General features: G+C 45.4%; 1 protein-coding gene across 3 annotated transcripts in view; it reads left to right on the forward strand.

Moving 5' to 3' along the window:
- The first annotated feature begins 1,291 nt into the window (after positions 1-1,291).
- Positions 1,292-27,269, forward strand: part of LOC138296789 (uncharacterized) — a 313,720-nt gene continuing 287,742 nt past the window's right edge. For 2 of the 3 annotated variants that reach the window (XM_069236226.1, XM_069236227.1), the window contains exon 1: positions 1,292-1,854. In XM_069236226.1, coding sequence (XP_069092327.1) covers positions 1,747-1,854 — 108 coding nt within the window. In that variant the 5' untranslated portion in view covers positions 1,292-1,746. The remainder of the gene's footprint in view (positions 1,855-27,269) is intronic. The other variant, XM_069236225.1, reaches the window with a different exon arrangement.

Here is a 27,269-nt window from a genome sequence, read left to right on the forward strand (position 1 = left end):
TCAAATCCTTGCAGCCTTACATACCTTAAAACGCTTACACAGTTCGTTTTTGCAAGTTCAAAACTGCCCAATTTACAAACATGGGGCCACTTTTTATAGCTACTTAATTTACTATTGGGAGCCACTTTTATTTTGGTGCCTGGATTTTCTTCCCCAGTCTGATCCTGGGGGGCCTGAGGGTACCTTGCAGGCGTGGACTTCAAGGTTTTGTTACGTCACTGAACAGCGCTACCAATCGGGGCACAGGGTTTGGAGAATGTGTTTCCGGGACGTCCCAGCGAAAAATAATACTCGGATCCAACGCTGGAATTATTTTACATTTAGGAAAAGGTTTGCGTTTCCGGCTTGTATTCGTGTAACTTTTGGGGCTTCTTTTCTGAATCTAAAAAGGAACAAAAGGGGTTCAACTGAAGCGTGATCAGCGTGTTACACTCGGCATAGCGCTGCATCTGGGCTCACCCTGAACTCCCTCGGGCTTCTAGCGACGAGAAACCTCCGGAGAGCCTCACCTGCTGCGAGCTCATTAAAAAGCAAAAGCTGGTGGAAAAAAAACACACACAGCAGCAAACGGGCTCTGCGCAAGAGCTCTTGGCTGCAGCTCGGCTCACTGCACGCTTTCTAGCAAGCCGCTGCAAACGTGCATTTATTTCATAGCGCCGAGTAACGCACAGCTCACCGATGACGGCTGCACGCGGGGCAGGGCGAGCTGGGCGCCTGCCACCGGGCGGGGCCATGGGCTCCTTGGCACCGATAGCCGCGGGGCGAGCCAACTGCTCTGGCAAACTGGCCGAAGAGGAAGCCTGGTTTTCACGAGCGCCAACTTTCTCTGTTTAGGAGTTATGCTCCCGGTTTTTTACAGGCCAACTTCTGTGCCGATAGTAACTATTTTCCACTTTCCCTCGCTAGAAAAATATCATCCGTTCCACCACGAGCTAATTGGAAAATCTTAATTTTCCTGTTGGAACAGCTCCCTTGAGACTGTTCCAAAGTGCAGGTATATAATGTTTTCAAGCAGTGACCTATATTACTGACCATTACGTTGACTGAGCACATTTCAGCATTCTTTAAAAACACGTGACGCGGTGGCCTGTTTGTGCTTCCGGTGTGTCACCTGTCTTGGAGAAGGATGCTGTGCTCTCAGGTTGCACGAGGGGTACCCTGCTGCTCTGTCAGAAAAGTGCTCATCACCAGCACCAGTCTCTCTTTAAATGCAAGCCCCGCCCACTGCTATTGACACAGTCCCCCGAGCCAACCAATAGGGCCGGCGGCTGGGTGTGCTGTTTGCTACAAGTTTCACATTGCTGGAAGCCTGAGAGGAACAGAGAGGCAGTGTAGTGTGCATGTGTGAGAGAGTGTGGCTGCCTGGATGAGGAGGAGAGGGAGGCAGGGGGTGGCTGCTCCGGGCCGGCACAGCAAGCATGGCTCCCCAAATTACCATGAACCGAGCAGGGCCTGGGGGCTCTCCATGAAGAGAGTTTACCGTCCTGACCCTTGTGTCCTCCACGCTGACACTTATGTACACGTTTTCTCCTAAACATTAATTTGTTCTTTCAATTAATTTTTCTGAAGCCGACAGGAGCAGAGAAGTTTTGACTTTATTTTTAAAGTAAAGTTTCTTTTTGAACCGGGTTGCGTTTGTATTGCCTCTAGGAACCTCAGACATAATATGTGTACCTGCAAACCTTCCTGAACAGCCCCTCGGCCCTGCAGGGCTGCTGCACTGTGTGCGTGTGTGTGTGTCTGTGCATGCATGTTCAACCCTTCCACGACCATTGGACTAATACAATGCTGAAGATTTTAACCAGAAAGCTCAGGAACCAGAGTTTAAGTGAAATCCAGCCCTTCCAACTGAAGGTAAGAACAGAGCACCTTAACTTTCACTGTTAGCTGTGAGGCACTCACCGCAGCGCCCAGATGTGTGATTTAATATGCTAGGCGCTTCTCTGGGGTGCTAACGTGGCACGAGAGTGCTCTGCTTTGTGCGAGAGGAGCACGCCTCATGGCTGGGCTCACACAAAGGCAGGCACGCCTGCTGCAGGGACGCTGCAATGTCTGGGGCCTGTGCTGTAGGCACTGACTAGTCCCCTGGCTGCCTGCATGCTTGCTGCACGCCTGCCTGTGCAGTTTGTTTGCACAAGTCTGCTTTTCACGACTGAAACCGTGCAATGTAGCGTTATCACACACCAGTTATCGCAGGTGTATTTTTTTGGCCATAGTATTGATTTTGCACATCTTGTATAATCTGTTTTTGTAAGAAAATGCTCTGACCATCTGCTGCATAGACCTGAGCACACGCCCACTGTGCTCGACGTGTAGTTTAACGTATCGCGGTCTTCTTTGCAATGATGCAACTTTAATGGGGTTTTTGTGGTATGAAATGAGTCGGGTGATGTGGTGGAGGGAGGAAGAGGGTCGGTAGAAATACGGATGAAATATAGTTCCATTTTGTAATTAGTTATTGATATCTTTCGGTTGTAACTCGTAATTTACCAGTAGAATTACACTTTTTTTTCCTGCTCAGCATTTATGATCCAATGTCCTAAAATTCATTTAATGAGAACAGATCCAGCAAATACCAGTTGTAAATGGTCAACTTTCGCTTTAAGGAGAGGAACTGTACTTGGAGCGTGCTAAAAAGCACTACTTTTGTGAAAACAGCATTATTGTGAAGTGTTGGCATTCTGGCTGTGGTTGTTACCCGGGCATGCATTTCTAAAACGCTGAACTCCATCGAGGGCCTTTCCACTTGTACTTCTTACTGTAATAGTTTGGTAAAAAAATATGGATATATGTGTGTATATATATATATATATATATATATATATCATTGTTTTGTTTCGTGCTACTCTGTGACGTAGTGAACTTCATAGCGCTAATAACTGGTATGACGCAGTTTTGCAGCCGTCGACTCCTCCTTGATAAGCCCAAGACTGACAACGTTTGTGGATGTGGCACTTTAAGATCTTTAAGATTATCTGTAGGAGACTGACATAAAAAGTGAGCCTTTTGTGTGTCAGCATCGGCCGCTGAATTGGTCCAGTTTAGACCGGCGCAAAGCCTTCTAGGCGCTAGGGCTATATAAACGCCCGGCAGCGAGTCAGTGGCCCTGCTGCTGCTGGCAAGTGAGACTACATTGCGGTGACTCTGGTACTTTTTAAGAGTTTGCTCCTGGGAATGGCCACTAGAGGGCGATAACGGGAAACATATGTGATGGAAGTTTAATACCGGCGCTTCTCAGCATTTCCAGTGTTCTGGAGTCGGTGTCGTCAGGAGGTGCTGAAGGCAGATAATGCTTATGGATTCAAATGAACTTTATTGACAGATGCGTTAAATAACTACATTTATTTTAATTCAGGTTATAAAATATTTGGGTGAGCGATCTTTTACAGCATTATCTTTTCGGCATACACACGCCATTTATGTTACATATTTGGCTATTATTGCACAAACAGCAACAGTTTCGAAACTCAAAATGTGTGGGAATAATGTCATATTTGCGGTAATTCACGGAAAGGACGTCAAGCCTGTGAGTGATGCTTACCCTGAGCCAATGTGTGCGCCACCAAGCAGTTTTTCATGTGTGTGTTTGTTTTAACTTCAGAAACTCATTTTAATGTCGATGCTGTAAGTGGCCTTCCGACTCCTTTCTGTTCAGACTCCCATGTGTTAAAATAATAAAAACAACCATTTGCAATGCAATAGGTCTCGCGTTTTTTGAGTTACAGCTATTGGCATTGTAAATTCATAACTGGACTTTTCTTGCCACATAAATTGGTCAACCCTGCCTCATAATTTCATATTTTCCTGCCATATAATTTAACTACAGCACTTCCATTTACCTTCTTCCTCTATCTTAAAACATATCCAATTATCATATAAACCTTTTATCAGAAATAAACCTTTTGCATTAGAGTGTTTTTGCTCAAAACACCATAACAAAAATGTCATTTGTGACAGATTGGAGGGTGAAAGGAAAGGAAGTCGGGAGTAAAGATGGAGAGGACAAGTGGCATACTAATGGTGTCATGGGCCTGGAATAAGAAAGGAAAATGGTTGACTGCAATTGTGGTAGAAAAATATAGCAGTAATTAGAGTTGAGTGAGTTCTATAGGTCTCTGAAATAGCAAAATTGTTAATGTGTGGATTTTAAGAGCTGGAAAGAAAAAAGTGGGGGCGAAAGAAAACATTGAGAGTAAACAGAGTAAAGGAAAGAATGGATAGAGACAGGTAAAACAGACCTTCCCAAATAAAGATGGCAGCTAAGAGTAGATTTAGTTGGTTCCCTCACATCCTCAAACAGAAGTCAGAGAGTAGAACAGCAGGAGTCACTGCAGAACAGCAGGAGGTGCATTAACAGAGTTGTATGTGAACCTCAATATAGCAATATTGGGGTGCTTCAGATTAGGATTTGGGGTATAGACAGAGCTGTGTCCCGGCCGAGTGATGGAATAACAGAAAGGCAGCGGGTGAGGAATGAGAAACAGAGCGGTGTGTAATTCCTGGTATTGGAGTAATGGGGCGCTGCAGGTTAGGGTTGAGGTGCACTGACAGAGTTGTATGTGGGATGCAGTACTGGAATAGTAACGGTCACACAAGGTCAGAAGTGAGGTATGTTAATGGAGTTATGTGTGCCAAACCTAGTATTAGCTTGCCAGTGTTGCCGAGTGTTAGCCTGGAGGTGCCCTGGTGAAGCAGTGAGTGGGGCCCAGTATATGAGTGGCATTGCCTCTGAACCAGAGAAGCGAAGAGTCCTGAAGGGCGTGTGTGTGAGCCTTAGTACTGAGAAGAAATATGCACTGAATGTTAGAATTGATGGATTCTCGCGGAGCCGTGGTAGTTCCCATTAACAGTGACGTTGGATGTTAGAATTGAGGTGCACTGCCTGAGCTGTTTTTCTCCTCTGGGCCCAGTATTGGCTTGGCAGTGGGACTGAATATTAGAATTGAGCTGCTGTAATGGAACTGTATGGGAGCGGGGTTGCAGTAGAGGAAAGGAAGGTACTTTGTTGGGGTAGAACTGAGGTGCACTGATGGATCTGCGCCTGAGGTCCTAGTACTGGAACAGCAGAGTGTACTGACTGTAAGAACTAAGGTGCTCTGGTAGACACCGTGTGTGGGGGTTCTGGCTCGGCCGAGGGCTTTGAGTATATGAACTGAGGTGCACTGATAGAGCTGCGCCCGAGGTCCCAGTACTGTAGCAGCAGAGTGTACTGACTGCAAGAACTGAGGTGCTCTGGCAGGCGGCATGTGTGGGATTCCTAGCACTTGCACAGCTGGGGCTTGGAGTGTGTGAACTGCAATGCATTGATGTAGCTGCGCCCGAGGTCCCAGTACTGGAGCAGGAGAGTGTACTGACTGCAAGAACTGAGGTGCTGTGGCAGAAAGCGTGTGTGGGGTTCCTGGCACTGGCACGGCTGAGGGCTTGGAGTGTGTGAACTGAGGTGCACTGATGGAGCTGCGAGTGGGATCCCATTATGGAACAGAAGTGGGCACTCTCTCTAAGGATTGCAGAACCCTGATTGAGCTGGGTACCTAGGCTATAAGCAATTATAAGCAATTCTCCGCCCTTGCTCTCAGCACAAAGGCAGGCACACTTGGTAAAGAAAATCCAAGCCAAGGAAAGGTGGGAGCTAGGCTGCTGAGAGAGGGTGCAGAGAGCCCACAAAGACCAAATGTATCTATGATAACAGTCTGCTTTATAGCCTTGTTTACAGCTAAGCTCTGAGGAAGAATGCTCTGCAAATGAAAAGGGAAGCCTTACTGGACAGGATCAGGAAACAAAGTTTAAAAAAAAAAAAGTTTCTGGCAGACCAGATAAACAGGGCAAAGCGTAATTATACAGTAGTTGGTCCCTGCTCCCAAACAGAAGCAGGAGGGACAAAGAGGCATGACTGACTACTAGCAAGCAAGGATTTTTAAATGACACTGAAACTAACAAATGAAATATCTGGAAGCCTACAGAAGAAGTATACTTAAAAGTATGTAAGAGGTCGTACGCTTACACTCAACCTAAAAAGTCTGTGTCTCCATTGCTGTCAGGTTAGGCAAGGGACAAAAACAGTGGCCTCTCTAGAAGTGATTTTAGGGCAGGTGTGGGGGCACATTGGGCCACAGGTAAGACTGGTGGGGCCATGTGCAAATGTTACACATACATGTGCATATATTCATCTGTCACCATTATATTTATACCCATTATGGGTGTGTGTGCTCATACTCATATGTAAACACACATATGTACCAGTTTTCCTCTTTTGGTGAAACACTTTTAAAGGAAGAACTGCTTTGCAGTTAAAGGTAGGTGGACAAACTACTGTGTCTGCCAAGGAGCGCTGTCTGTTGTTTCTAGGTTGCCTCCTGGCACATTCAGCAGTTGTGGTAGTGGGGGCGAGGGATAGCCAGGACAAATAATGGTGGGGAATGGGTCTCATCTGGCTCCCCTCTAGAGATGCCAGTGGGCAAAAATGTTTAGCAATGAACAAATATAACTAAAGTTAAATGTCTGGGGCTAAGTCAAAGGCAGCAGAACCAACATTATATTCAGTGTTTTATGCTCTTCCATTGCACCTGAAATTAGCACTGCACGAGTAGTGGAAATAAAATCTTACCTGAGAGGCAGAATAGGTATTGCATGAAGGGTTGAAAGCCACTCTTTGGTTAGTGGGGGCCACTGTGTTGGTCTTCTGACCCCAACATATTTATTTTGACCGACTTCTTACATTCGTTTAGCATGCAGGGAGCCGGAAACCTTGTATCCTAGCCCTGAAGAAGGACGGTGTGGAGGTCAGAAGCCTTCTATGGGGCTCTTTAATTTCATGGACCGAGGGTAGGACAAGGGCCCTCCCCTTGGGTCCTCCCTGTTCCAGCAAGGTGTGTGTTAGAACTGGGGTTTCTGGCTGTCAGAGTATGCACCCTGTACAAGCAGGAACCACCACTACTCAGGAAAAGCTAGATACACACCAAAAGATAAACTGCTCACCCTTAGTAGCTTGGCTGAGAGCAGTCGGGCTTATCTAAAGAGGCAATGTGTAAACTAATTGTGCAATACAGTAACACACTGAAAACACCTAAAAAATACTCTACCTTGGGTTAGAAAATAGATTATATTTTTATGAATAAAACAAGACCAAAACAACAAAAATCTAATGGGTAGAAGTTGAGTTATGAATTTTAAAAGAATAAATTAAAGTAGTACTTAGAAGTCAATAGTGTTTAGAGGTTACTTCAGGTCGTGCTAGGCCAGGGTAAATCTAAACTTCAGGCCGACTGCAATGGAGGCAGGCCAGCTACCGGACTCATGCAAGGGGAAATGAGGTGTGTAACGGCCAAAGCTGCCAGCTTTGGAGCTAGGGGAACCAGGTTTGAGTCTAGGTGTTGGCTCAGCATCCTGTGATTCTGGGTAAATCACTTACTCTCCTAGTGCCTACGAAAAATGAATGAGTCCTCGTGTAAAATAGCTGGTGCTCATGTAAAGCGCTCTAATACATTAGGCTTGTGTTTGTGCTATATAAAACTGCAAAAAAATGTCCAGCTCAAAACGTACCTTGGATGCATGGAGCAGGGGAGGCTATGCTTCAACGTCGATCCTGCGGATGGCGGTAATGTGTCTGTTCCGAGCCACACAGCCAATGAAGGCCTCGTTGATGAACCCCTTTGCGATGCAAGCATTAGGTCGCAGTTGCGCTGCAGTCTCAGGGAAGCTTCTGCATCAAGCAGCACTGAAGGCGGGTGACGCTTTGTCGTCGGGCTGAAATGTGTCGGTTCCAATCAGCCCAACAACATACATGCATCAGTTCCTGATGGATCGGCACAGCAGGAATCACCTTTTAAGGGCCCAAGACTGGATTGGCACCACTTGGCAGAGCAAGACTGGTGAATTTCAGAATCCTTGTGCTGTTGCAGGGTTGAAAGAAATTGTTGATGGCCCTCAGAGTTCAGAGCAGACTGGGGAATCCAGCAAGCCCTTGGAGTCACTCTGGGTTCAAGTGAGATGGGTCCAGTCCTTGTCCAATCAGGGCAGAGATCAGCAGGGCAGCTCAGCTGGGCAAAGCAAGGAGCAGTCCAACAGACTTGCAATCCTTGCAGAACACGTCCTTACATCTGGCACAGTTCTTCACAGATCCAGTAGTGTACTGTTAGTAGGGTCAGAGACCCAGTACTTATACCTAGTTGTGCCTTTGAAGTGGAGTTAATGTCAAAGCAGGCCCTTGAAGTGCAAAGGTCCCCCTTTCTTCCCAGCCCTGGTTCCAGATTATCTATGATGGGGGTAATCAGCCTTTTGTGTGGGACTTAGGACACTGCCGTTTCAGGTGTGTCAGCTCCCTGTCCCTCTTCCTGCCCAGGACGAGCTATCAGAGTGCAAATGAGTCTTCTGTCACACACCCCTTCCTGTGTTTGTGGCTGTCTATAGGGAATGCGCAAAGTGTAGCTGTCACCTACCCTAGATGTGTATTGGAGATAGATTGCATGGCACATAGAGCATTACGAGCAGAGAAATACCCACTTTCTAAAAGTGGCATTTCTAAAATAGTAATGTTAAATCCAACTTTACCACTAAAGAGGATTTATTATTCCCATCCTAAAGATATGAAGCATGATACAGCCAGTCCTTTCTAATCAAGAATTACAGCTTAACAGTGTATTATGGCATTCCCAATGCTAGCCCATGGGAAAAGTAGGCCTCAGTAGTGTAAAACAAATTTGGCTGTTTGTCACTACCAGGACATGTAAAACTTAGAAGTACATGTCCTACCTTTTGCTTACACAGCACCCTGCCCTTAGGGCTACCTATGGCCTACATTAGGGATGAAATGTGTAGTAAAAGGGCAGTTAAGGGTTTAGCAAGTAGGGGATGCCTTCAGAATGACTTTGGTGGTCATTACGACCCTGGCGGTCTTCAGACCGCCAAGGCCGCGGTGGCTGTAGGACTGCTGCCAATGTGGCAGTCTTGCAGCCACATTACGACCATGGCAGTTGCCCCGTGATCGGACCCCCAACACCGCCAGATCATGACTTGTTGTCGGTCTGGCAGTGCTGGCGTTGCTGGCGGTCCTGATCCACCAAGGCAGCGCTGCAAGCACCACTGCCCTGGGGATTACGAGTCCCCTCTCTGCCAGCTTTTCATGGCGGTACCACCGCCATATAAAGGCTGGCGGAGACAGGGTGCAGGGGCCCGATGGACAGCCCCCTTGTGCTTTTCACTCTCTACTTTGCAGACAGTGAAAAGCACGACGAGTGCTGGTGCACCCCACCCACCGCAACATTGCCACCGGCTCAGTTATGAGCTACATCAATGTTGTGGGCTGTTTCCCGCTGGGCCAGTGGGTGAAAACTCTGTTTCCCCTCCGCTGACCCAGCGGGAAACTCTTAATAGGGGGCGCAGGAAGGGGACCGCACTGGTGGTAACTTGACCGCAGGAGTTTGGCGGGTGCCCTTTTCCGCCCCCAACCTCAAAACGAGGGGCTTTGTGTTCTACTTACAGGGAGCCTTTGATTGCATAATGTAATGTGGCCTGGGTCCGTACATTGTTAAATGGTTGATGGATATACATTATGTAATAATGTATATGATGTGATGGTATATGCAATGCTGGTATTGCTTTTGTCACACATAATGGAACAAATTGTACATCCATCTTGGAATCATTGAGTAAAATGTATGTTTCTATGTGAGGGTGAAAGGGTCAGTACAAACAGTGAAGTGGCTATAGATAGAAATTAAAAATGTATAAACTGGAAGTTGAATTATCACATTAGACTGAAAGGTTAAAGTGCTTGTCATGGAATCGTGTACAGAGCTGCTTGTTTTGGTGTCGATAATAACCTACTTAAGGTGGGATGCGTTATTGGAAGTACTCGGGGTTGGTCTCCCTATGAGGCTCAGGACATAATCAGTTAAAAGAGACAAGAAGACAGCAAAGGCCTGTCTGAATTAGAAATTGTCCTATAAGTGTTAGTCCAGGAGGGCAAAGTGCCCATTGCATCAATATCCTCACGCAGAATGGAGCACAGTGAGACAAATACACCAGTAACTTTTGTGTAAAAAAGCTAAAAAAAAAAAAAAAAAATGGAGCGTGCAGAGTTTATTTGTGCCTGTTTGCAATCTTTAAGTGAAACCAGTGGTTGTTTTCCCTTTGCTGGTGTTAATGTAATTGTGGGTTAACTGTTGGTGCTGTTTTTGGTCCAAAAATATGGCTCCAGTAGGACTGAAGTCATGTACCATGTCCTGTGATGTTGGTCAAGACATATTGCATTATGACTCCTGAAAATAGCACGGAGGGCATGCTAAGGTATGGAAACTCTAGCACAAATGAACAGATTAAAGTATAAACATAAAGATGCTGTTGATAAATGTAATTATAGGTGTGTAACGGAATTGCTCTTACATTCTCAAAGCAAGCCTGGCAGTACACTTTAAATGATTGACAGGGGCATGCTACCATTGCTGTACAATAGACAATAATACATTTCTGCATCTTTGTTGAAACCATATTTTACAGTGTCCACCCTTATTATCCATTCACTCTCCTTTTGTCCTAGCATTAGTTCATGGCCTCCTCACCGTCATTTCTTTTTTCACCTGTTCAAATGCATGAAGTGAAACATTCCTTTGGTGTTCAGGATGAGAGATGAGATAATTTACGGGGGGTGGACGGGGGTGTTTGTAGTCTGACTTGTGTCTTCTGATAGTGCTTTTGGGTTTGAAGCTTACGCATGGAACAGTTATAACAAGTGAAGAATCTCTTTGGTCTAGAATAGTGGGTAGATTACTCATGTTGATAATTATACCGGGCATAAGTAATATTTTAAGTTCCTTGCCCTTGCTTATCTTGTCCTTTACTACATCAGCGACTTGGTATTGTTCTTGATCATGCGCAGAAGTGTTTTTTTTTTTGTTTTTTTTTTTTGTAGCCATGGTTGGTGAATATGATTGCCTTCATGGGAGCTTACCATGATTCTGACTGTTTTCCCTGATTTAGATTGCGTCTTGAGACACAATATTCATTTTGCCCCGCCCTCTTCAGTCATTCAGTGCTTTTGTAATATTGCTGGTGGCAGTGCTTAATTTGTAAATAAATATGTGCCGGTGCCCAAAGCCATCCTCTTATACATGCGGCTGCTGCAATAAAATGTCCGAGCACAGAATACTGAGGAAGCACAATCCTAAAGCCATCTCAGGCCTCTTTTATCCATTTACAGCCACTCCCTGCCCCTTCAGATCACTCTTGCAGCTTTCCTCTCTCTCCCATTGTGACGCTTTTTCGTCTTTCTCTTCCTCAGTCTTTCCCATATGTGTCTTTTGCTTGCAGCAAATGCTTGAGGCAGAAAATGAAGTGCCGGCCCTCAAAAATAAGTGCTGGTGCTCCGCACCGGAAACAACACGCACAAATTAAGCACTGGCTGGTGGAGTAGATCCGGTTTACAAAAAGTGCTTTTGAAGCTTTTTTCTTCAAAACTAGAGGGTTCATTACAGTGTGCTACAGGGATGCGGTGGGCTGGGCCTCCTCTAAGCGTTTGGGCGAGGGCCCGCTGCTGGGGCCAACGCTGTCTGCCATTGCGTCTCGCATGCCATCTATCCCACTTATCCCACTGGTATTGAGAAGCACCTCATCCGGTTGTTGAGATAGCAGTTTCAGGGCTATCAGAGATTGGCGCTCTTTTTACTCTTGCAGGAACTCAACAGGTCCTTGTATTACCTCCTTTAGCCCTCACGTACCCTCATTAGACCCTTGGCCAGCACCAAGTGATCCCAGGCTGGACCACAACCCGCGTGGGTGCCCCAGCAATAAATCATCTGGCACTCAGATTCGCCCCATCAAGTGGACTTCATACCCACACTGCTGGGTCTAAGAGTTTGTCAGTTCCCTCTACTGACCATCCTCCTATCCACAGATGCCCTCAGTCTGCCATAAGTTGCTCTCTTTTGGCCCTCACGGAACCCCAGAGACTGTTCGCTGGCTCTGGAAAAACCCACACCTTGAAATATTAACTTTGACGCACTTAGCTGGGCTTTTTATTCCCTCAGTTGGCGCATGCAAACCATCCTGGAAGCTTCACATGCCCTCAGGCCCAACCTCCCAGCCTCTGAAAACACTGCAGCCTTTTTCACTAGCCATTAGAGGCTATCTCACAGCACTTCACGCCCTGCCTACCCACCGCCCAGTATCTTCAAGGTACCCTGCTAGTCTCAGACCCTCACTTTGAGCCCTGGAAGGCCCTCAGTCGCCCCCCTTGTGTGGCCTACCTACTCCTTAGCACCCCCTCCGCTAACACCAGTCGTCTGGCATCGCGTTAACGTCACCACAGCACTGCCACCCACCGACCCCCCCCGTACCTGCGCTTGTTGTGCTGCTAGGCATTTAACTAACCTGCAACCGTGACACCCCCCCCCCCCTTCAAGAAGTACCCACATTTAAGCCTCCCCATGGGAACGTTCAACATTGCAGGAACCATTTTGGTTGCAAGCTGTTTCCACATTCTTGCATCCTAGCACACATGGTAATGTGTCTTGTGGATGGCGCTAGACTTCACCTGCAGGTCACTGGTGCTAGTGAAACAACTAAGTGAGTTTGTGTGGTGGTTGCCGGGGTCCTTGTGTGACTTGCAGGCCACACGTTCTGTTCCTGCCACAAACATGCATCTGACCTACCTGAGACGAGATCAAATCCTCGCAGGTTTTTTATGGTAATACAAATGAACGACATTGAGTGCCAAAAGCAGGTGGTATTGTGTGGCATGATATTACCATTATGAGGTTAATTGTACACCTTCGCTTCCGTGCGGGTATTTATTGCATGCGTTATTCAGTGCCTGCAACAAGAGTTTGCTATGACATATCTGGTCTGTGTCTTTGGCGGGAATCGCTCTCAGGGGCGTAGCTTGGTCAATTCTATAGTGTGCTTCATACTTCCTGTTGGACCTGGCCCTTTTACAGGGTCATTCCCCAGACTTTTTGCTTCTGCCTCCTTATTTTTCTGACCTTTGTTGGCTGACGTTTTGACTCTGAGCACTTTTTCACTGCTAACCATTGCTAAAGTTCATGTGCTCTCTCTTACAAATTTGGTATGATTGGATTATACCTGATTGGCATATTTAATTTACCTATAAGTCCCTTGTAAAGTGGTATCCCTATACCCAGGGCCTGTAAATTAAATGCTACTAGTAGGCCTGCAGCGCTGCTTGCGCCACCCACTGAAGTAGCCTGTCAAACCTATCTAAGGCCTGCTAGTGCAGGGCCTGTGTGCGCAGTTTCCTGCCACAGGGACCTGGCATCTAAATTTACTTGCCAGGCCCAGAACTCCCCTTTTTACTACATGTAAGTCACCCCTAAGGTACGCCCTAGCTAGCCCTTTGGGCAGGGTGCCATGTATGTAGAAGGAAGGGCATGTGCCATGTTGCGTGGCCTGTCCTGGTAGTGACAAACAGCCTAACTTGGTGTCTCACTGCTGTGAGTGCTGCCCTCTCATAGGATTGCATTGGAAATGCCCTGCCTTAGGTGTAAGGGGTATTGTCTGATTTATGAGGGGTAGCGTAGGCGTGTTTGGTATGGTTGTGATAGTGATAATAAATACTGCTTACTGGTGTGGGTGTATTTTTTTTTATTACTATCACAGAAATGCCACTTCTAGAAAGTGCGCATTTATCTGTGCTTATGACTTTGGTGTTTTGCAGCTTGACTCCAATCCACGTCTGGGCAGACTGACAGTTGGGGCTTTGTGCATACTTCTCAGACCACCTGTACACAGGGAGGGTGGAGGTGTCACAGAGGTGCATCTACATATTGTAAAGCCTTCCTGGGCTGAGACAAGGGAGAGGCGGGGCACACCTGCATTTTTAAAGACTGTGCCCTGGCCTCACACAATAGGGTCGTTAACCCCCGCTGATGTTTGGAACCTGTGCTGAAAGGAGAGAGGGGGCACTCCCAGAACCAGTTGTAACTGGTTGGAACCTCCCCCCGGATCACCGCCGCAGCCGGGTTCAGTAAATTACTCTGAGCATGGGGAGCAGGCAGCTGGTGCCCCGGGGGCACACAAACAAAGGCAGCGGAGCAAGCGTGCTCCTCTCTGCGCCCCCGAGGCACCTCCCGCTCCTGGGAGCGCCCCCGGGGCACCAGCTGCCTCCAGCTTTTCACGGAGCCTCCAGGCGGCCCGGGAGCAGCTCCTTGTACTCGCGCACCGCATCCTTCCAACGCTGAAGCAGGACTCTAGGAAGGCGCAGGGAGCGCCCCCTTCCCCGGTTGCCGCACTAGGACCGGGACGCTCCTGGTTTTGGGCAATTTGTTCTCTCTTGAGGCAATCGAGAAGGGAGACCTCGGCGAAGGTCCCTTCCCGCCTTTCTTTTGCCCACTTAATTGTCGCTGGGCCACACCCGGCCCTCACCCCATGGACAGGGTGTGAGGTGGCCGAGGCAGGCCCCCCACCAGGATCCCGGGTCCCCGGAGGGACCCGTTCTAACCATAAGAGAGCGAGGGTGCTGAATGCTCCCCTCCCCCCCAAAGAGCACCGCGTGGCCCCCATTTTTGCGCATAGGAGCGCCGGGGGCCCCCATGCTCAACTTCTAGGCACTGGGAGTGCCTCTGCTACAGAAACAGGTACTTTTCAGGGAATTTAGGCTCTAGAAGCCTAATACAGACTTGTGGATGTTTTTTTATTTCCTACCTGTTTACTGTTCCTACATATATGTGCTAATATTCCTTTTATGGGCATGTCTAGCTGATATTTATATTACATGTGGTATATTCTCTAATGTTCCTTTTATGGGTATTTAGGAATTGTTCATGAACAGTGCATATATCTTTTACTATAATTCCTGACTACTGCTTATGTTGCAGAATCCTGAGTACTTACGTGTGCTAATGTGACCACTGCATATTCCTGCAGAGTATTAGTAACTTGTGGAACATTCTGACAACTGCTAAGGTAGCAGGGTATTATTCACTTGTAATGTTGGTCTAATTATGTTTAATGTATTACAGACTATTTTTACATAGCTCAGTGTTGTGGTTACTTTGTGGTGTACATTTTGCGTCACGTGTGTTGTGCAAACGCTTAACACATTGCCTCCAGGCTAAGCCTGACTGCTCGTGCCAAGCTCCCAAGGGGGTGAGCAGGGGTTATCTTGGACGTGTAACTCCCTTGCCCTGACTAGAGTGGGTAGGTTCTGCCTGGCTTAGGTGCATACCCTAGCCAACCAGAAACCCAATTTCTAACACTTCCCAGCAGTCATACTGGTTAAAATATATTAAACGAGAAGCAGGGTAGGATGGGGGCTTAAGGAGCAATAGGACGTGAGAGGAGTACGGATTTGAGGGGTACTTTAAAACTCAATATTTTGGGAAATAACCGAGTGTAAGTATGTGTCTGCATGTGTATGTAAAACCCCAGGTGAAATCCGACAGATACCTCGCCATACCAGACTGAAAGCAGTTACACGCTTACACCCAACTATTAACTACAGACTACATGTATTTGGGGGGGTGAGGGGGGCTCTCCAAACACCCCCTTGAAGCTACGCCCCTGATCGCATGGTCTCGTTACTATTTTTTTGGAAGTCAGGTGAAGAAGACAGACGCTTCAGCGTTGGTGGATCACTTGGCCCCTTTGGGAAGGGACGAGCCAGGGGTCGGCTGTTTCCCCTCATGGCTCCCTCAATCCGGCGGCCAGATCTGTGCCACCTTTGACCTCGGACAGCTGCTTGCACGCGCTGCTCGAACCAGGGGGCGAAGGCGGCGCCTCCCTTTTACTAATCTATGCTGAACCTTACAGCCCAGAACAGTCTGTAGCGCTTTTTTTTGCTGCCTGGTTTACGCCTCTCCCTTACCCTTTAATGTCCTCAGTGAGGCTGTGAGAGAGCAATAATATCGCATTTTATCTTTTCACTTTTATTTTCTGACATGGCATAAGCGCACGTATCCACGTGGACATACACTTATGCAAGCATACGCCAACACAGATGTACTGCTCCTAGCCTATATGTGAGTGGCAGCCTAGCCTCATAGCTTTACTTGCCCAAAGGTATTGCCTTTAGCATATGCACATATCCGTGTGGCTCGAGGCGCTGTGCAGTTCTTGTCTGACTGTGGTTATCACCTGGCAGCTCTGGGAGCCTTGGTGTGTGTGTGTGTGTGTGTGTGTGTGTGTGTGTGAGGGCCAGAGGGCTACAGTCTGGTCACTGGCAGGCCTGAGGCTCCGAGGATTATCCAACAGTGAAGCGCTATATTAACACAAACCTTCACCCTGTGCTCCTTGGAGCCGTGCTTTTCTCCTATAGACCCTCAGTCTGCATTAAGGAGTTGGTCTACCAGCTATAGGTGCTTTAATGTAAACCCTTTTATGGCAAGTCTCTGGTCTGCCTCTGGTGAGAAGGTTCATCCAGGGGGGGTGCTAGGAGACCACGTGCTGATAGAAATAAAAATAATTTAAAAAAAACCTGCAATTGCATTGCTTAAAGTTAAGCCAGCAAGAGACCTGACTCTGTGATCTTCTGCTGATGACAAGGTAAGGCGTTGCTTTTAATGTTAGGGTTTGGGGGACATTAAGTGATGACAATATGAGGTGTGCACCTCTGACTGTGTGGGTCTGCATATAGTGGTGGCAGGCACACCTCAATTTTTTTTAATTAGTTTCATTTTTTTTAATTCATACTTTTGAACCAGTCATAGCAGGTACAATCACCATAGAAAAAACAACCTTTCAAAGATTTATAGTTCCAAAACAGTTCACTAGTTACACTCGCAACAAATGTCTAAGTTAGTATCATGGCATGTGTACTGTCCAGTATCGCATGGCCTTCTGCCCCATCATCCTGCCCGGGTAGCACAGCTCGCCATAAACATCTACTGTCCAGCCGATGGTTTACTTCAGTCCATATGTCTCTAGGGCGTGACGCAGAGGTTGGCCCAGAGGCGGAGAATCCAGGCAGTCCCTCACACCGAGCCACATTTTTAACCCAGTCTTAAAATTGTGGTGATTGGCCTCTTCTCCTTGTCAAGGCAATTGTATAGCAGTGGCCACCAGCTTCCTGACTACTCTAGGAATGTTCTTCGCATGTCCTAACAGGGCCATGAATGGAGTTCATTCAGTGGTATTGTCCATCATTACGTACACAGTCTCTAGTACCTGCACCTAAAATGAGGCCTCCTGTGGGAGGTGCCAAGCTAGGTGCATGAAATCTCAACCGGCGTCCTATATCTCCACACCTAAACATTATCCTTTTAATTTTACTTAAGACTTGGCATGGTACTTGACGTTTAATGTAAAAAATTGCAGGTTTCCCGGAGTGAGATGCCTGCCACTTTGCTGTTATTGCCTCAGTCAATTGTCAAGTTAAAAAGAGCCAGTGTTTAAGTTAAGGGTTTAAAAAAAAAAAAAAAAAAAGGTTTCAAAAGTTTAAATTTTTTGGCAAGGTGGCTCGCTGAGTTGACTGCTTGCCACAGAAGAGGTTGGATCCCTTTGAGGTCAAATCCGTTTTCCCATCTTTCTGAGGTCCGTACATTCAGTTATTCTCAGTGCTTAATTTGAGCCGGTGGTTTCCGGTGCAGGGCGCCAGCACTTATTTTTGAGGGCCGGTACTTATTCTTCTGCCTCAGGCATTGCCTGCAAGCAAGACACATATGGGAAATACGGAAGAAGAGAAAAACGAAAATTCATCACAAAGGGAGAAAGCAGAAAGCTGCAAGAGTGAGCTGAAGGGGCAGGGAGTGGCTGTAAATGGATTGAAGAGGCCAGAGATGGCTTCAGGATTACGCTGCCTGAGTATTTCGTGTTCATACATTTAATTGCAGCAGCCACATGTTTGAGGAGGGCTTTGGGCACTGGCACCTTTTTATTTACAAATGAAGCACTGGTTATCCTGCAGCAGCTTCTAAAGCACTAGAATCCAGGGCCCGGAGGGACCCATTGACCCCTGACATTGCTGTATCTTACTGCCCCAACAGGCAACTTGGGTCATTTTCCTAGCACGATTATTAATAAATGTCTTCTTCACAATACATGTTAAATCCTATTGAATAGGTAATGACCCACACAATAAAATCAGTTCTGTAATATTGGCTCTATGAAAGGTTGAGTGAGTGCAAGAGTTATATAGCTTTATTGTTACCCAGTTCAGAGGTACTAAATTTAACCTCGGAAGGATTAAAGCCCGAGTCCAGCAAGTCAGAATTGGAACCAGCTCCTTGCAGGCCTCTGGTGGTAGCTGAACAGTATCCGTCACGTGATGTAAGACAAATTGTTTGATGCTGTGTTTTTAGAACCTTTTTTTCAGTAGGATTCGGTTAGCTGAATGAGTCGGTGCGTGAACACTTTGAGCTTCCAGCTTCATTAGAATGGACACTTTTTACATAGTATAAAGGTGTTGGGCCTGTCTCTAAGCATCCCAGTTTGGTGAAGATCTTAGTGAGGTACAAGGATGATTTTCCACAATTGCACACTTTTTATTACGTAATAGGGAAACCGAGATAAGACTGGAAATCTCCTCCACTAACGTGACAGGGAGTTTAGATTCTATTAAAGACACAGAGGTGAAGATTATGACTCATTTTCTTTACTGTCAAAATTCTAGCAGCAAAGAATAAACCAAATACGTGAAACATGGATTAATTAAAAAAGTAATACTGGGTATAGAGTACATAGGGTATAGAGTAGAGTACGGCTTAGTGTGCCGATAACCTCCCGCCCACCACCAGTCAGTGTCTATAGTGCAGTATAACCATCTCAGCAGTGCAACAGACCTCCTCGTCTTTGCCATAGAGAAACAAATAAAGAACTCCTAGGAGATGGAAGCAAACGCAATCATCTAATTGTCATATGATGAACCATGAAGTTGGAAATATCCAGCCTTGAAATTGAAGATAATAAAGAAATGAGTCTGAGAATGGTTCTCTTTGAGAAAATTTGCATTGAAGTGAAACTGGAAGGAAAAAAAAAACAATTCTAATACCTAGGAGAGGTGGGAGGCATAATTTTTGCCTCTGTATATTTAATAACATTCAAACTCCTATTACGTTTGCGGGTGAGACTTCCAGATACTAGAGCAGAGGCTCGATAAAGACGGTTTAAAGCTGTACAATGACATTATAAGAGTTGTGATTGATTGGTTTGAAATCAAGATTTCTAAAAGAAGATTCTCTTGACCAATCTGCTTCTTTAAGAATGTCCTCAAAAGGTCAATCTGAAATAAATGTTTTAGAACCATAGCCCCTCTAACCGAATGGGCCCCAGACGAAGAAGTTTCTGTACAAGCTTCTGCCGTAATCCATGTGATCCATCTAGCTTTGATAGAGAAACTGTAGTCAACAGTTTTTTTTAAATGAGATCTGTGATTAGAAAGCACCTGCAGGATGAAAAGCAGAAGTTTGGGCTTCATAAGAACAAAGAAATGAAACCACACAAGTTTTTACAATGGAGAAAAGGAGTACAAAATTGAGGAGGAATTCAATTTTGTCAGTCTTGCGATATCCTTCTATGGAGATGGTGATATTCTCTTATGGAGAAAAAGATTCGTTATCAATGTCTAAAGCTTTAAAACCGAGATCTGTCCAAAAGATAATAGATTCAAAAGTGTATTTAATTTGACAGAGAGTTGCTTTAACCAAAGGAATTAATTTTGAGGCCAAATTAAAATCTGACACTATTAGGTCTCAGAGGGCTGAATTGCTTGATTTTAGAGGAATCTTAATTTGGAAGCTCTGCAGACTAGGAAGTGTTTACCGACTGGTTCTCCTATTACTAAGATATGGCGCACCTAAATAGCCTACAGGTAGAAGTTCACTGTTCTGTAAGCCTCACCAGATACAACAAGCATTGGCAAAGCCAATAGATCTCAGCAATGCGCGAGCTATTGGCAGCACATCTGCTGTTCAGCATGGCTGAAATTCACAGAAAAAGCGCTATGACCCAGCCAGTGCTGGCCATGTCATATCACTTTTTTTTATCTGGCAGCAGGGGCGAGACAAGAAAAACAACATGGGGAGAAGAGACGTGCGATGTGTAGCCGAGACCTAAAATGAATGCATCCTCACGGAATGTGAATGTTGCTCATGTAAAGTGCTCAGTTACCTTTGGGTTGCGCTATTGAAACCTGCCAAAAAACAGTAGCAGTGCTGCTTTCAGCAGAAGAGGGTACGCAAGGGGGGTGTCTGGGATCCCTGTGTTACACAGTCTAATAGTATTTTGGATGTGGGAAGAGAGGCAATGACAGGGAGGGAATGGCAAGAGTAAGTGCAAGGGGGATTAACTTGATTTTCTTCTTAGGGAGAAATAAACCTGATTATCTGGAGCCTACGAATTCAATAATCTAGTAAGGGACCAACATTTATTTCTTTTGATTTCTATCAGAAAACCCAGCCTTTGTACATAGTGTCCGAGTGTGTAGGAAATGTTTGGAACTGGTCATTAACATGTCTTCTAAGGAGATAGCTAATTGAACCCAAATAGCCGAAATAGAGTAAGATCTGGTTTCAGGATTTTGGTGAAGCAAAAATGAGCTTTTGAGATGTCGAAAGGTAAGAAGTTGAACTGGTACTTGTGTCGGTCTAATAGAAACCGTAGATTAAGTCTGTGGGACAGATGTATCGAGGCTGACAGATAAACATCATTGAGATCCATCTTCATGAACCGTGGGAATCACTTACACAGTGTACCCCCCTTCATTTTGAAATGTCTGCATAGGACAAAACTGTTCAATATTTTGAGATTTACGACCGGACAAAAACCTTCTGCTGAAAAAGTTTGCTGAGAATCTAAAAATTGAATTGATACTTTTTGAATTGCACCTTTGGACAGTGAGTCTTGTGAAATCCGTTATTTCTCTATAACATTGAATACCATAGGTCACAGAGGAATTTATTGAATTGGAGGAGGATAGAGTTCTATTTTGTACCCATGAATTGCCTGAAAAACACATCTGCTGTAATTATTTCTCGGGTGATTGAGAAAGAGTGAGTCTCCCAACCAACTGAATACCCCCAGCTGGAACATAGTACTAAAAACCTGAAGATCAAGGCTAGTACAGTCCATCCCTAGAGATTAGCCACTGGGTGGTCACTGCATAAAAGCCCACACAATAGTTATGGTCAGACAGATGCTTCCGTTCCAAGGCAAAAGCGAGAAGCGCGCGAACGGAGTCCTGTGCCAAGCCTTAAGAAGCGAGAACTGCAAGGAAAGACACATATGAGGAGGAAGTGAAACACTAAGAAAGGTAGGGAACACGTATGAGGAATCTAAACTGTCATACCTCAAGAAAAAGTATCCTGATAACCTGTGGGAAGAGTGGGAGAAATATTGTTCTTGCATCATTATCATCTATAAAAACTTGAGTTTCTTGCGCCCTAAAGCCCCGAAAAATCCCCATTTTCATGAGGTGACAGAATATGAAAGTTGAAAGTCCATCACAGCCTTATTCTGCCATGTGGCCCTACCCATGAAGAGTATTGGTGAGGGGCTAGCTTGGAAAGGGAAAGCTTACAGATATTCTGAGAGGGCATCTTGGCACACTAGTTCGAAAAGCCTGGAAGATAACCTGCAAGAAATCACCAGGTTATTTTCTCACATATGAAGGTCCATGAGTGAACGACGAAGACTTCCAGATACACATGGACCACAATCAACCTCACCAATGACGAGAGGTCCATGCTGGGACTGACAACAAAGGGTCCGCTTGTTGCAAGTCTTCCAAAGACAAAGGGAAGCAAATGGCTCCTGCATTTAGAGGAAGGGCCGCTGAGGATTACAAGCCTAAACAACTTGCTTTATATTAGATGACAAAGGAGCACTCCAACATACTTGCTTAAACAAGCAGCGAGATGAAGACTGAGGAAAGGGGAGATGAAGTCTGAAGAAGGGAACATGGAGGAGACGTCCAAAAGAGGAGATGCAGAATAGTAAACAGTAGTGTTTCTTTCTCGTGGCCAAGATGCTAATAGCGAAAGTACTGACATTGAGTCCCATAGCATTGATGTGAAGCCAACAATCTGCTGAGGAGCATGCACCCCCAGTAAACTGTTTCCCCCTCACCTCATCCTTCCAAAGATTGTGCTTCTACCATTCAAGTAAATGATAAGATTTGAAGTTGAGTCCAAAAGGTCTTCTCTTCCAGGCTACCATGTTTGAGGCCCACCAAAGAAGTTTGGGCAATGTGGCTGAGGTTGCCAAAAGGCTGATTAGACAAGTGAAGCTCCTGAGAGCAAAGGGTGGTCACCCGGAAAGGCTGGTCAGCAGCTCTTGCTTGATCTATGGAATTTCCTTCATGGGCAGACTGAGGGTACAGGCGGTGGTTTCCAGGGTGAAATAGAAAAAAAAAATGATGGTGTGAGAAGAAGTGTAAGGTGACTCAAAATTTCCTAAGAAAACCCAGATAGTGTAGTAGGGAAACAGCCAATGTGTGGTGATGAGCTTGGGTGGTGAAGCACTGGTGCCCTAGAAGGATATTTTTAAATCGATAATGATGCAAATGCCCCTGGACTGAAGGTGGGCTGCATGATGCATAAAGCTTTAGTACAACACCATGTGGGACAGGCGGCAACAGTGCCACATCCGATATTTCTGTTGGAATCTTAGGAAGGACTGATGTTCTGCACTTATCGAGATGAAAAAACAAGCACATTTTAGGTGTAATATGACCATCCAGTAGGCGATGTCGTGTATAAAGGTTTTTCATTAAAAAAAAAAAAAAAAATGTGTGGGGGAGGAGCATTGTGGCACAGGCTGGATGACACGACTCCACTTGCAAGACGGGTAGGTGGCTGATGCAGATGAAGATATGTTTTGCATGGCTGAACCTGATACTTCTACCCATGCACAGCTGATGAAGTTGGGTAGAGATAACATGAGAACACACACCCTAAAACGGGTAACTGTGAACACAAGGGATGCTTTTCACTTGAGGGTTCTGAGTGACGTCATGGACAATTTGAGATTTGCTCCTGTTGTCTGTTTGATGCCATGAATCCCGAGGTGGGACCAGTCCTCCTTATTCGGATTTACGAGTTTATGATTCTGTATGTTAAGTGGCTCTGAAGAAAGCAAGTTAGCTTGACAAATAATTGCACCAGAGCTATGGGTGAGGTGCACTGCTGAAAACAAACATGTTGATCGGATGTTAATTTTACGTAATTGGACAACCAAGTATGAAGAGTACACCCTTAATTGATGTCATTAACTTGAACAGATGACCTGCATTTGCAATAGGTTGATATTGGTGATGACATATTTATGGCTGTTCTGTTAGCAGTGTAATGGAACAGTTGTGCTTTTGCATGGTTAATGGGTGTATGGTCTTTGTATAAAGAGTCAAAGCAATTTAAAAATGACTTTGTATAAAAGTCTTGCTTGAATGCGAGGAAAGAAGATTACATTGGGCTGCAGAATAAATATTGACGAAATGCAGCATAATAAAATGTCCTTTTGCATTTTCCAACCTCTGCAAATGCGTAATTCACGTTCACTATGCATAAATTAAGCATAAATTATAAAGTCACAAATTACAGACGCAGGTGTGAGTGACATTTTTTAGTGAAAACTATAAATTTGCATGCATATTTTTGCCCACACACATTAGGTATCCATATGTCGTGTGTGTACACAGGCTTAATGCTAAATTACGCATGTTGCAATTTACATATGTAGAAACGTTTGCATCAGTATCGCTCCTTGAACCAAGAATGGTTCCAAATAATAAACCATCCACCAGAACCCAGAGTCGGTAGCTAAATAGGAAGCATTAAAACAACATATGAGAACATATTTTTTGTGTGGGGGTATATTTTCCAAAATAGCCTTTCCCTTGGAGAGTTGAGACCCCACTAATATTTTCCAGACTATACCCTCTTCTTAAAAGAGATGAGACTAAACCTGCAGCTGTATTGGTTTTTGTTTTTACTGCTGTTATGTAAAGTGCTGATATCTGAGAACAAGGGCCCGTGTTCTGTACAAGTATTTTTTAGAGGAGACTTTGGTTGGTGGATGGGTTTCTTGCTCTTTCTTAGATGGCTTTCCTCCATGGTCTGTATTTGTAAACCCCTGGAGTACAGCAGCTTTACCCCTTGCATTTAATTGGATAAAGTGTGTCCTTTCACGTGACATCCAGGAACTACTTTTATTCCCCCATTTCATTTCTTACATAGCACTCCATGGGAGTGCACGGCCTGCTCCTTCCTCTGCTTTAATGTTTGTGCTTTATTCTCTGTCCTCTAAACTTCTGTCACCCTGTCTCATACCTTTCTTTCCAGTAGTCCCATATGGCGTGCTGGGTTCTGGATGACGTGATTGGTTCTGGATTACGTGATTGGTTCTGGATGGCGTGATTGGTGCTGGATGGCGTGATTGGTGCTGGACGGCGTGATTGGTGCTGGACGGCGTGATTGGTGCTGGACGGCGTGATTGGTGCTGGACGGCGTGCTGGGTGCTGGACGGCGTGCTGGGTGCTGGACGGCGTGCTGGGTTCTGGATGACGTGATTTGGTTCTGGATGACGTGATTTGGTTCTGGATGACGTGATTTGGTTCTGGATGACGTGATTGGTTCTGGACGGCATGCTGGGTGCTGGATGGCCTCGCATCTTCTACCCTCCCCCCACATACCTGTCGGATCGTGCCCTCCTTTTCATGACCCCTCTGTGGCACACCATGCATCAGATGACTGGCTTGATGGTGTCTTGGATGATGACTCAAAGCCTACATCTGTCTGTCCTGCTGTAGGCAGGAATATTATCTTTCAATAAGGGCTGGACTGTAAGGAGGCTTTCCAATCTACGCTTCCTTTAAAAAGGATGCTGACCCTTCACCCACACTCGGTGGCATGCTTCAGCATAGGAGTCACTGTCCGCCAGCAAATGAGTTGCTGAACGGGCTCTTCCAGATCTCTCTAGTGTATACTTTTTTAAGCTAAGTTGATTGTTTGTGTCCTATTTTAGTCCCTTTGTTAAAATTGTATCTGTTGAGGGCGCCTCTTAATTTTGATATTCTAGTTACTATAGGTTTAAAATGAGTATGATGCACATGTAGTACATCACAAAGACTCCCTCATCACTCTTCAACTGGCCACCATGTTTCTGTAGGACCTAAGGATAGGTAGAGTCTCTGCCGTCTGCCAATCTCGTACCGCCATCAGGCCGCCAGTGCAGTCTGAACACCTCCGGCCTTATTAGGAGTTCACCGCAGGGCCGGCGGGTGGAAAGAGAGTTTCCACCCGCCGGCCCTGCGGTGAACAGGGCCTTAACATTGATGCCTGCTTGTAATCTATCCAGGGCCAGTGTGGCGGTGCAGTGGGTGCAGCAGCACCTGTCGCGCTTTCCACTGCCTGTAATTCGGGCAGTGGAAAGCGTGACTGGGCTGTCCATGGGTAGCCTCTGCACTGCCCATGTCAAGTTCAGGGCCCCCCAGCACCCTCTTTCTGCCAGCCTTTGCACGGCGTGGCTACCGCCATGCAAAGTGTGGCAGAAAGGGGACTTGTAATCCCCCAGGCAGCACTGCAAGCAGCACTGCCCTGGCGGATTACAACTGCCGAGACCGCCAGGCAGTTGATTAGTGGCAACCTGGCGGTGCAGGTGGTCTGACTGTGGCGCTTTCGCCACGGTCATTAAGTAGCGGTCGGACCGGCACTTTGGCGACAGTCCGACCATGACTCTGGCGGTCTGGTGACTGCCAGGGTCATAAGGAGGCCCTTAGTCTTGGAATGCAGTCACCTTTTTGCAGTGCATTCACAAGGTGAAGTAATGTGGGAGTGTGTCATTAAACCACCTTGTCCACTGAACTCAAACCAAAGTAGTCTAATCACAGATGAATTTGAAACACATCAGAAGAAATCTTAATGTTGGGTTGCTTGTGCTAACACATTGTTGTGGTAGTGATCATTCCAAGAGAAGAACCATCACCTGTTAGACCTGCAGATTGAACCCTTTTATGCTGTCTCCTTATTACACAGATATATTGCTTCTGGACAGCAATAGACAGGCTAAGAAAATGTTCCTAGGTTTTGACAAAAACCAGATCTAGTGCAAGATAATAGTCCTGCAGAGGAGCAGTGCAGATGTAGGTTCTAGGTATTTTGAGAAGAACTACACTGTGTTCCTGTAAAAATCAAAAATAAATAATAAAACACTCTCCTTCTTCCCTACGTCTTCGTATGTACATGTGACTCATCATTTTGGATCCATCATCGGGTATCTATATGCTGTTCAAAGAAAAACAATAATAACTGTGCCTCTGATATATTTGGAACATTATCATCAATGATTTAGAAAAGTTATTTTATCCATATTTAGTGTACATATTTAATTTATATCCATTATTTGCTCTGCAGAACCAATTGTTAACAGCTGAAGATGTAATATTAAAGCCGAATAAAATTTAGGTTTTCTGAAATGGTTTTTATTCATTTATTTTTTATTTTATAAAGTACATAAAATGTTGTATTTTTATCACCGTACATTGTTACTCATTACTGAGCAGTTTTTTCATGTCTGTTTTATTTAATCTGTTTATTTTATGTAGCTCTCTAGATTGGATAGATTAGAAAGACTGACTCTGTATTTACTTTCCTTAACGTAATTGCCCAAATTAACTCAAACCAGTGACCTGGGATCTGCAAAGCGTTGGGAATGTTTTGACTATTTTAGCAGAAAAAAGAGGAAATGCTTGATGAAAGAAATGGTAAATAAGCTGGATAAAAGGAAGGTGGGTTACCCCAGCACAGTTTACAGATTTTATGTCTGGTTTCTGGCTGTTATACGATGAGAGTAGATCTGCCCCGCTCGTACTTTCCTTAATCTTCAAGGCTTCCCTTGAATGTGGACCCATCTCATCTGCCTTTATCTTAATAAAGGGAGATAATGAAATGGGTCCACCTTCCGGGAAGCCTTGAAGATTAAGGAAAATACGAGAAGATCATTCTTCTATAAATCATGTCATTGCTTCTTAGGTCTGGGGTTTGAGACAGACAGCGGTTTTGCATGCATGATACACCTGCATAGACTGACTTTTGGCCAGCGTACTTCATCTTTTGGTCTGTTTAATTTTTACTTCTGCCCACCGCAGCATGGGGATGTGGTCAGCCAACTTCACCCATTGGCTCTCTTCACTTTCTGTGACTTCACAAAGCTTGTACATATTATTCAGTTTCACCTAAACATTTCCTTTATTTTCAGTGACTATATAATAAAGTAAAATACCGGCTATGTTGCCTACACTTCAGGTGCCCAGTTGAATGGTGATGTGTGTGTGTGTGTATATGTATGTGTATGTGTGTGTGTGTGTGTGTGTGTGTGTGTGTGTGTGTATA

Source organism: Pleurodeles waltl, chromosome 5 (genome assembly GCF_031143425.1).
Source record: "Pleurodeles waltl isolate 20211129_DDA chromosome 5, aPleWal1.hap1.20221129, whole genome shotgun sequence".
Classification (NCBI taxonomy): domain Eukaryota; kingdom Metazoa; phylum Chordata; class Amphibia; order Caudata; family Salamandridae; genus Pleurodeles; species Pleurodeles waltl.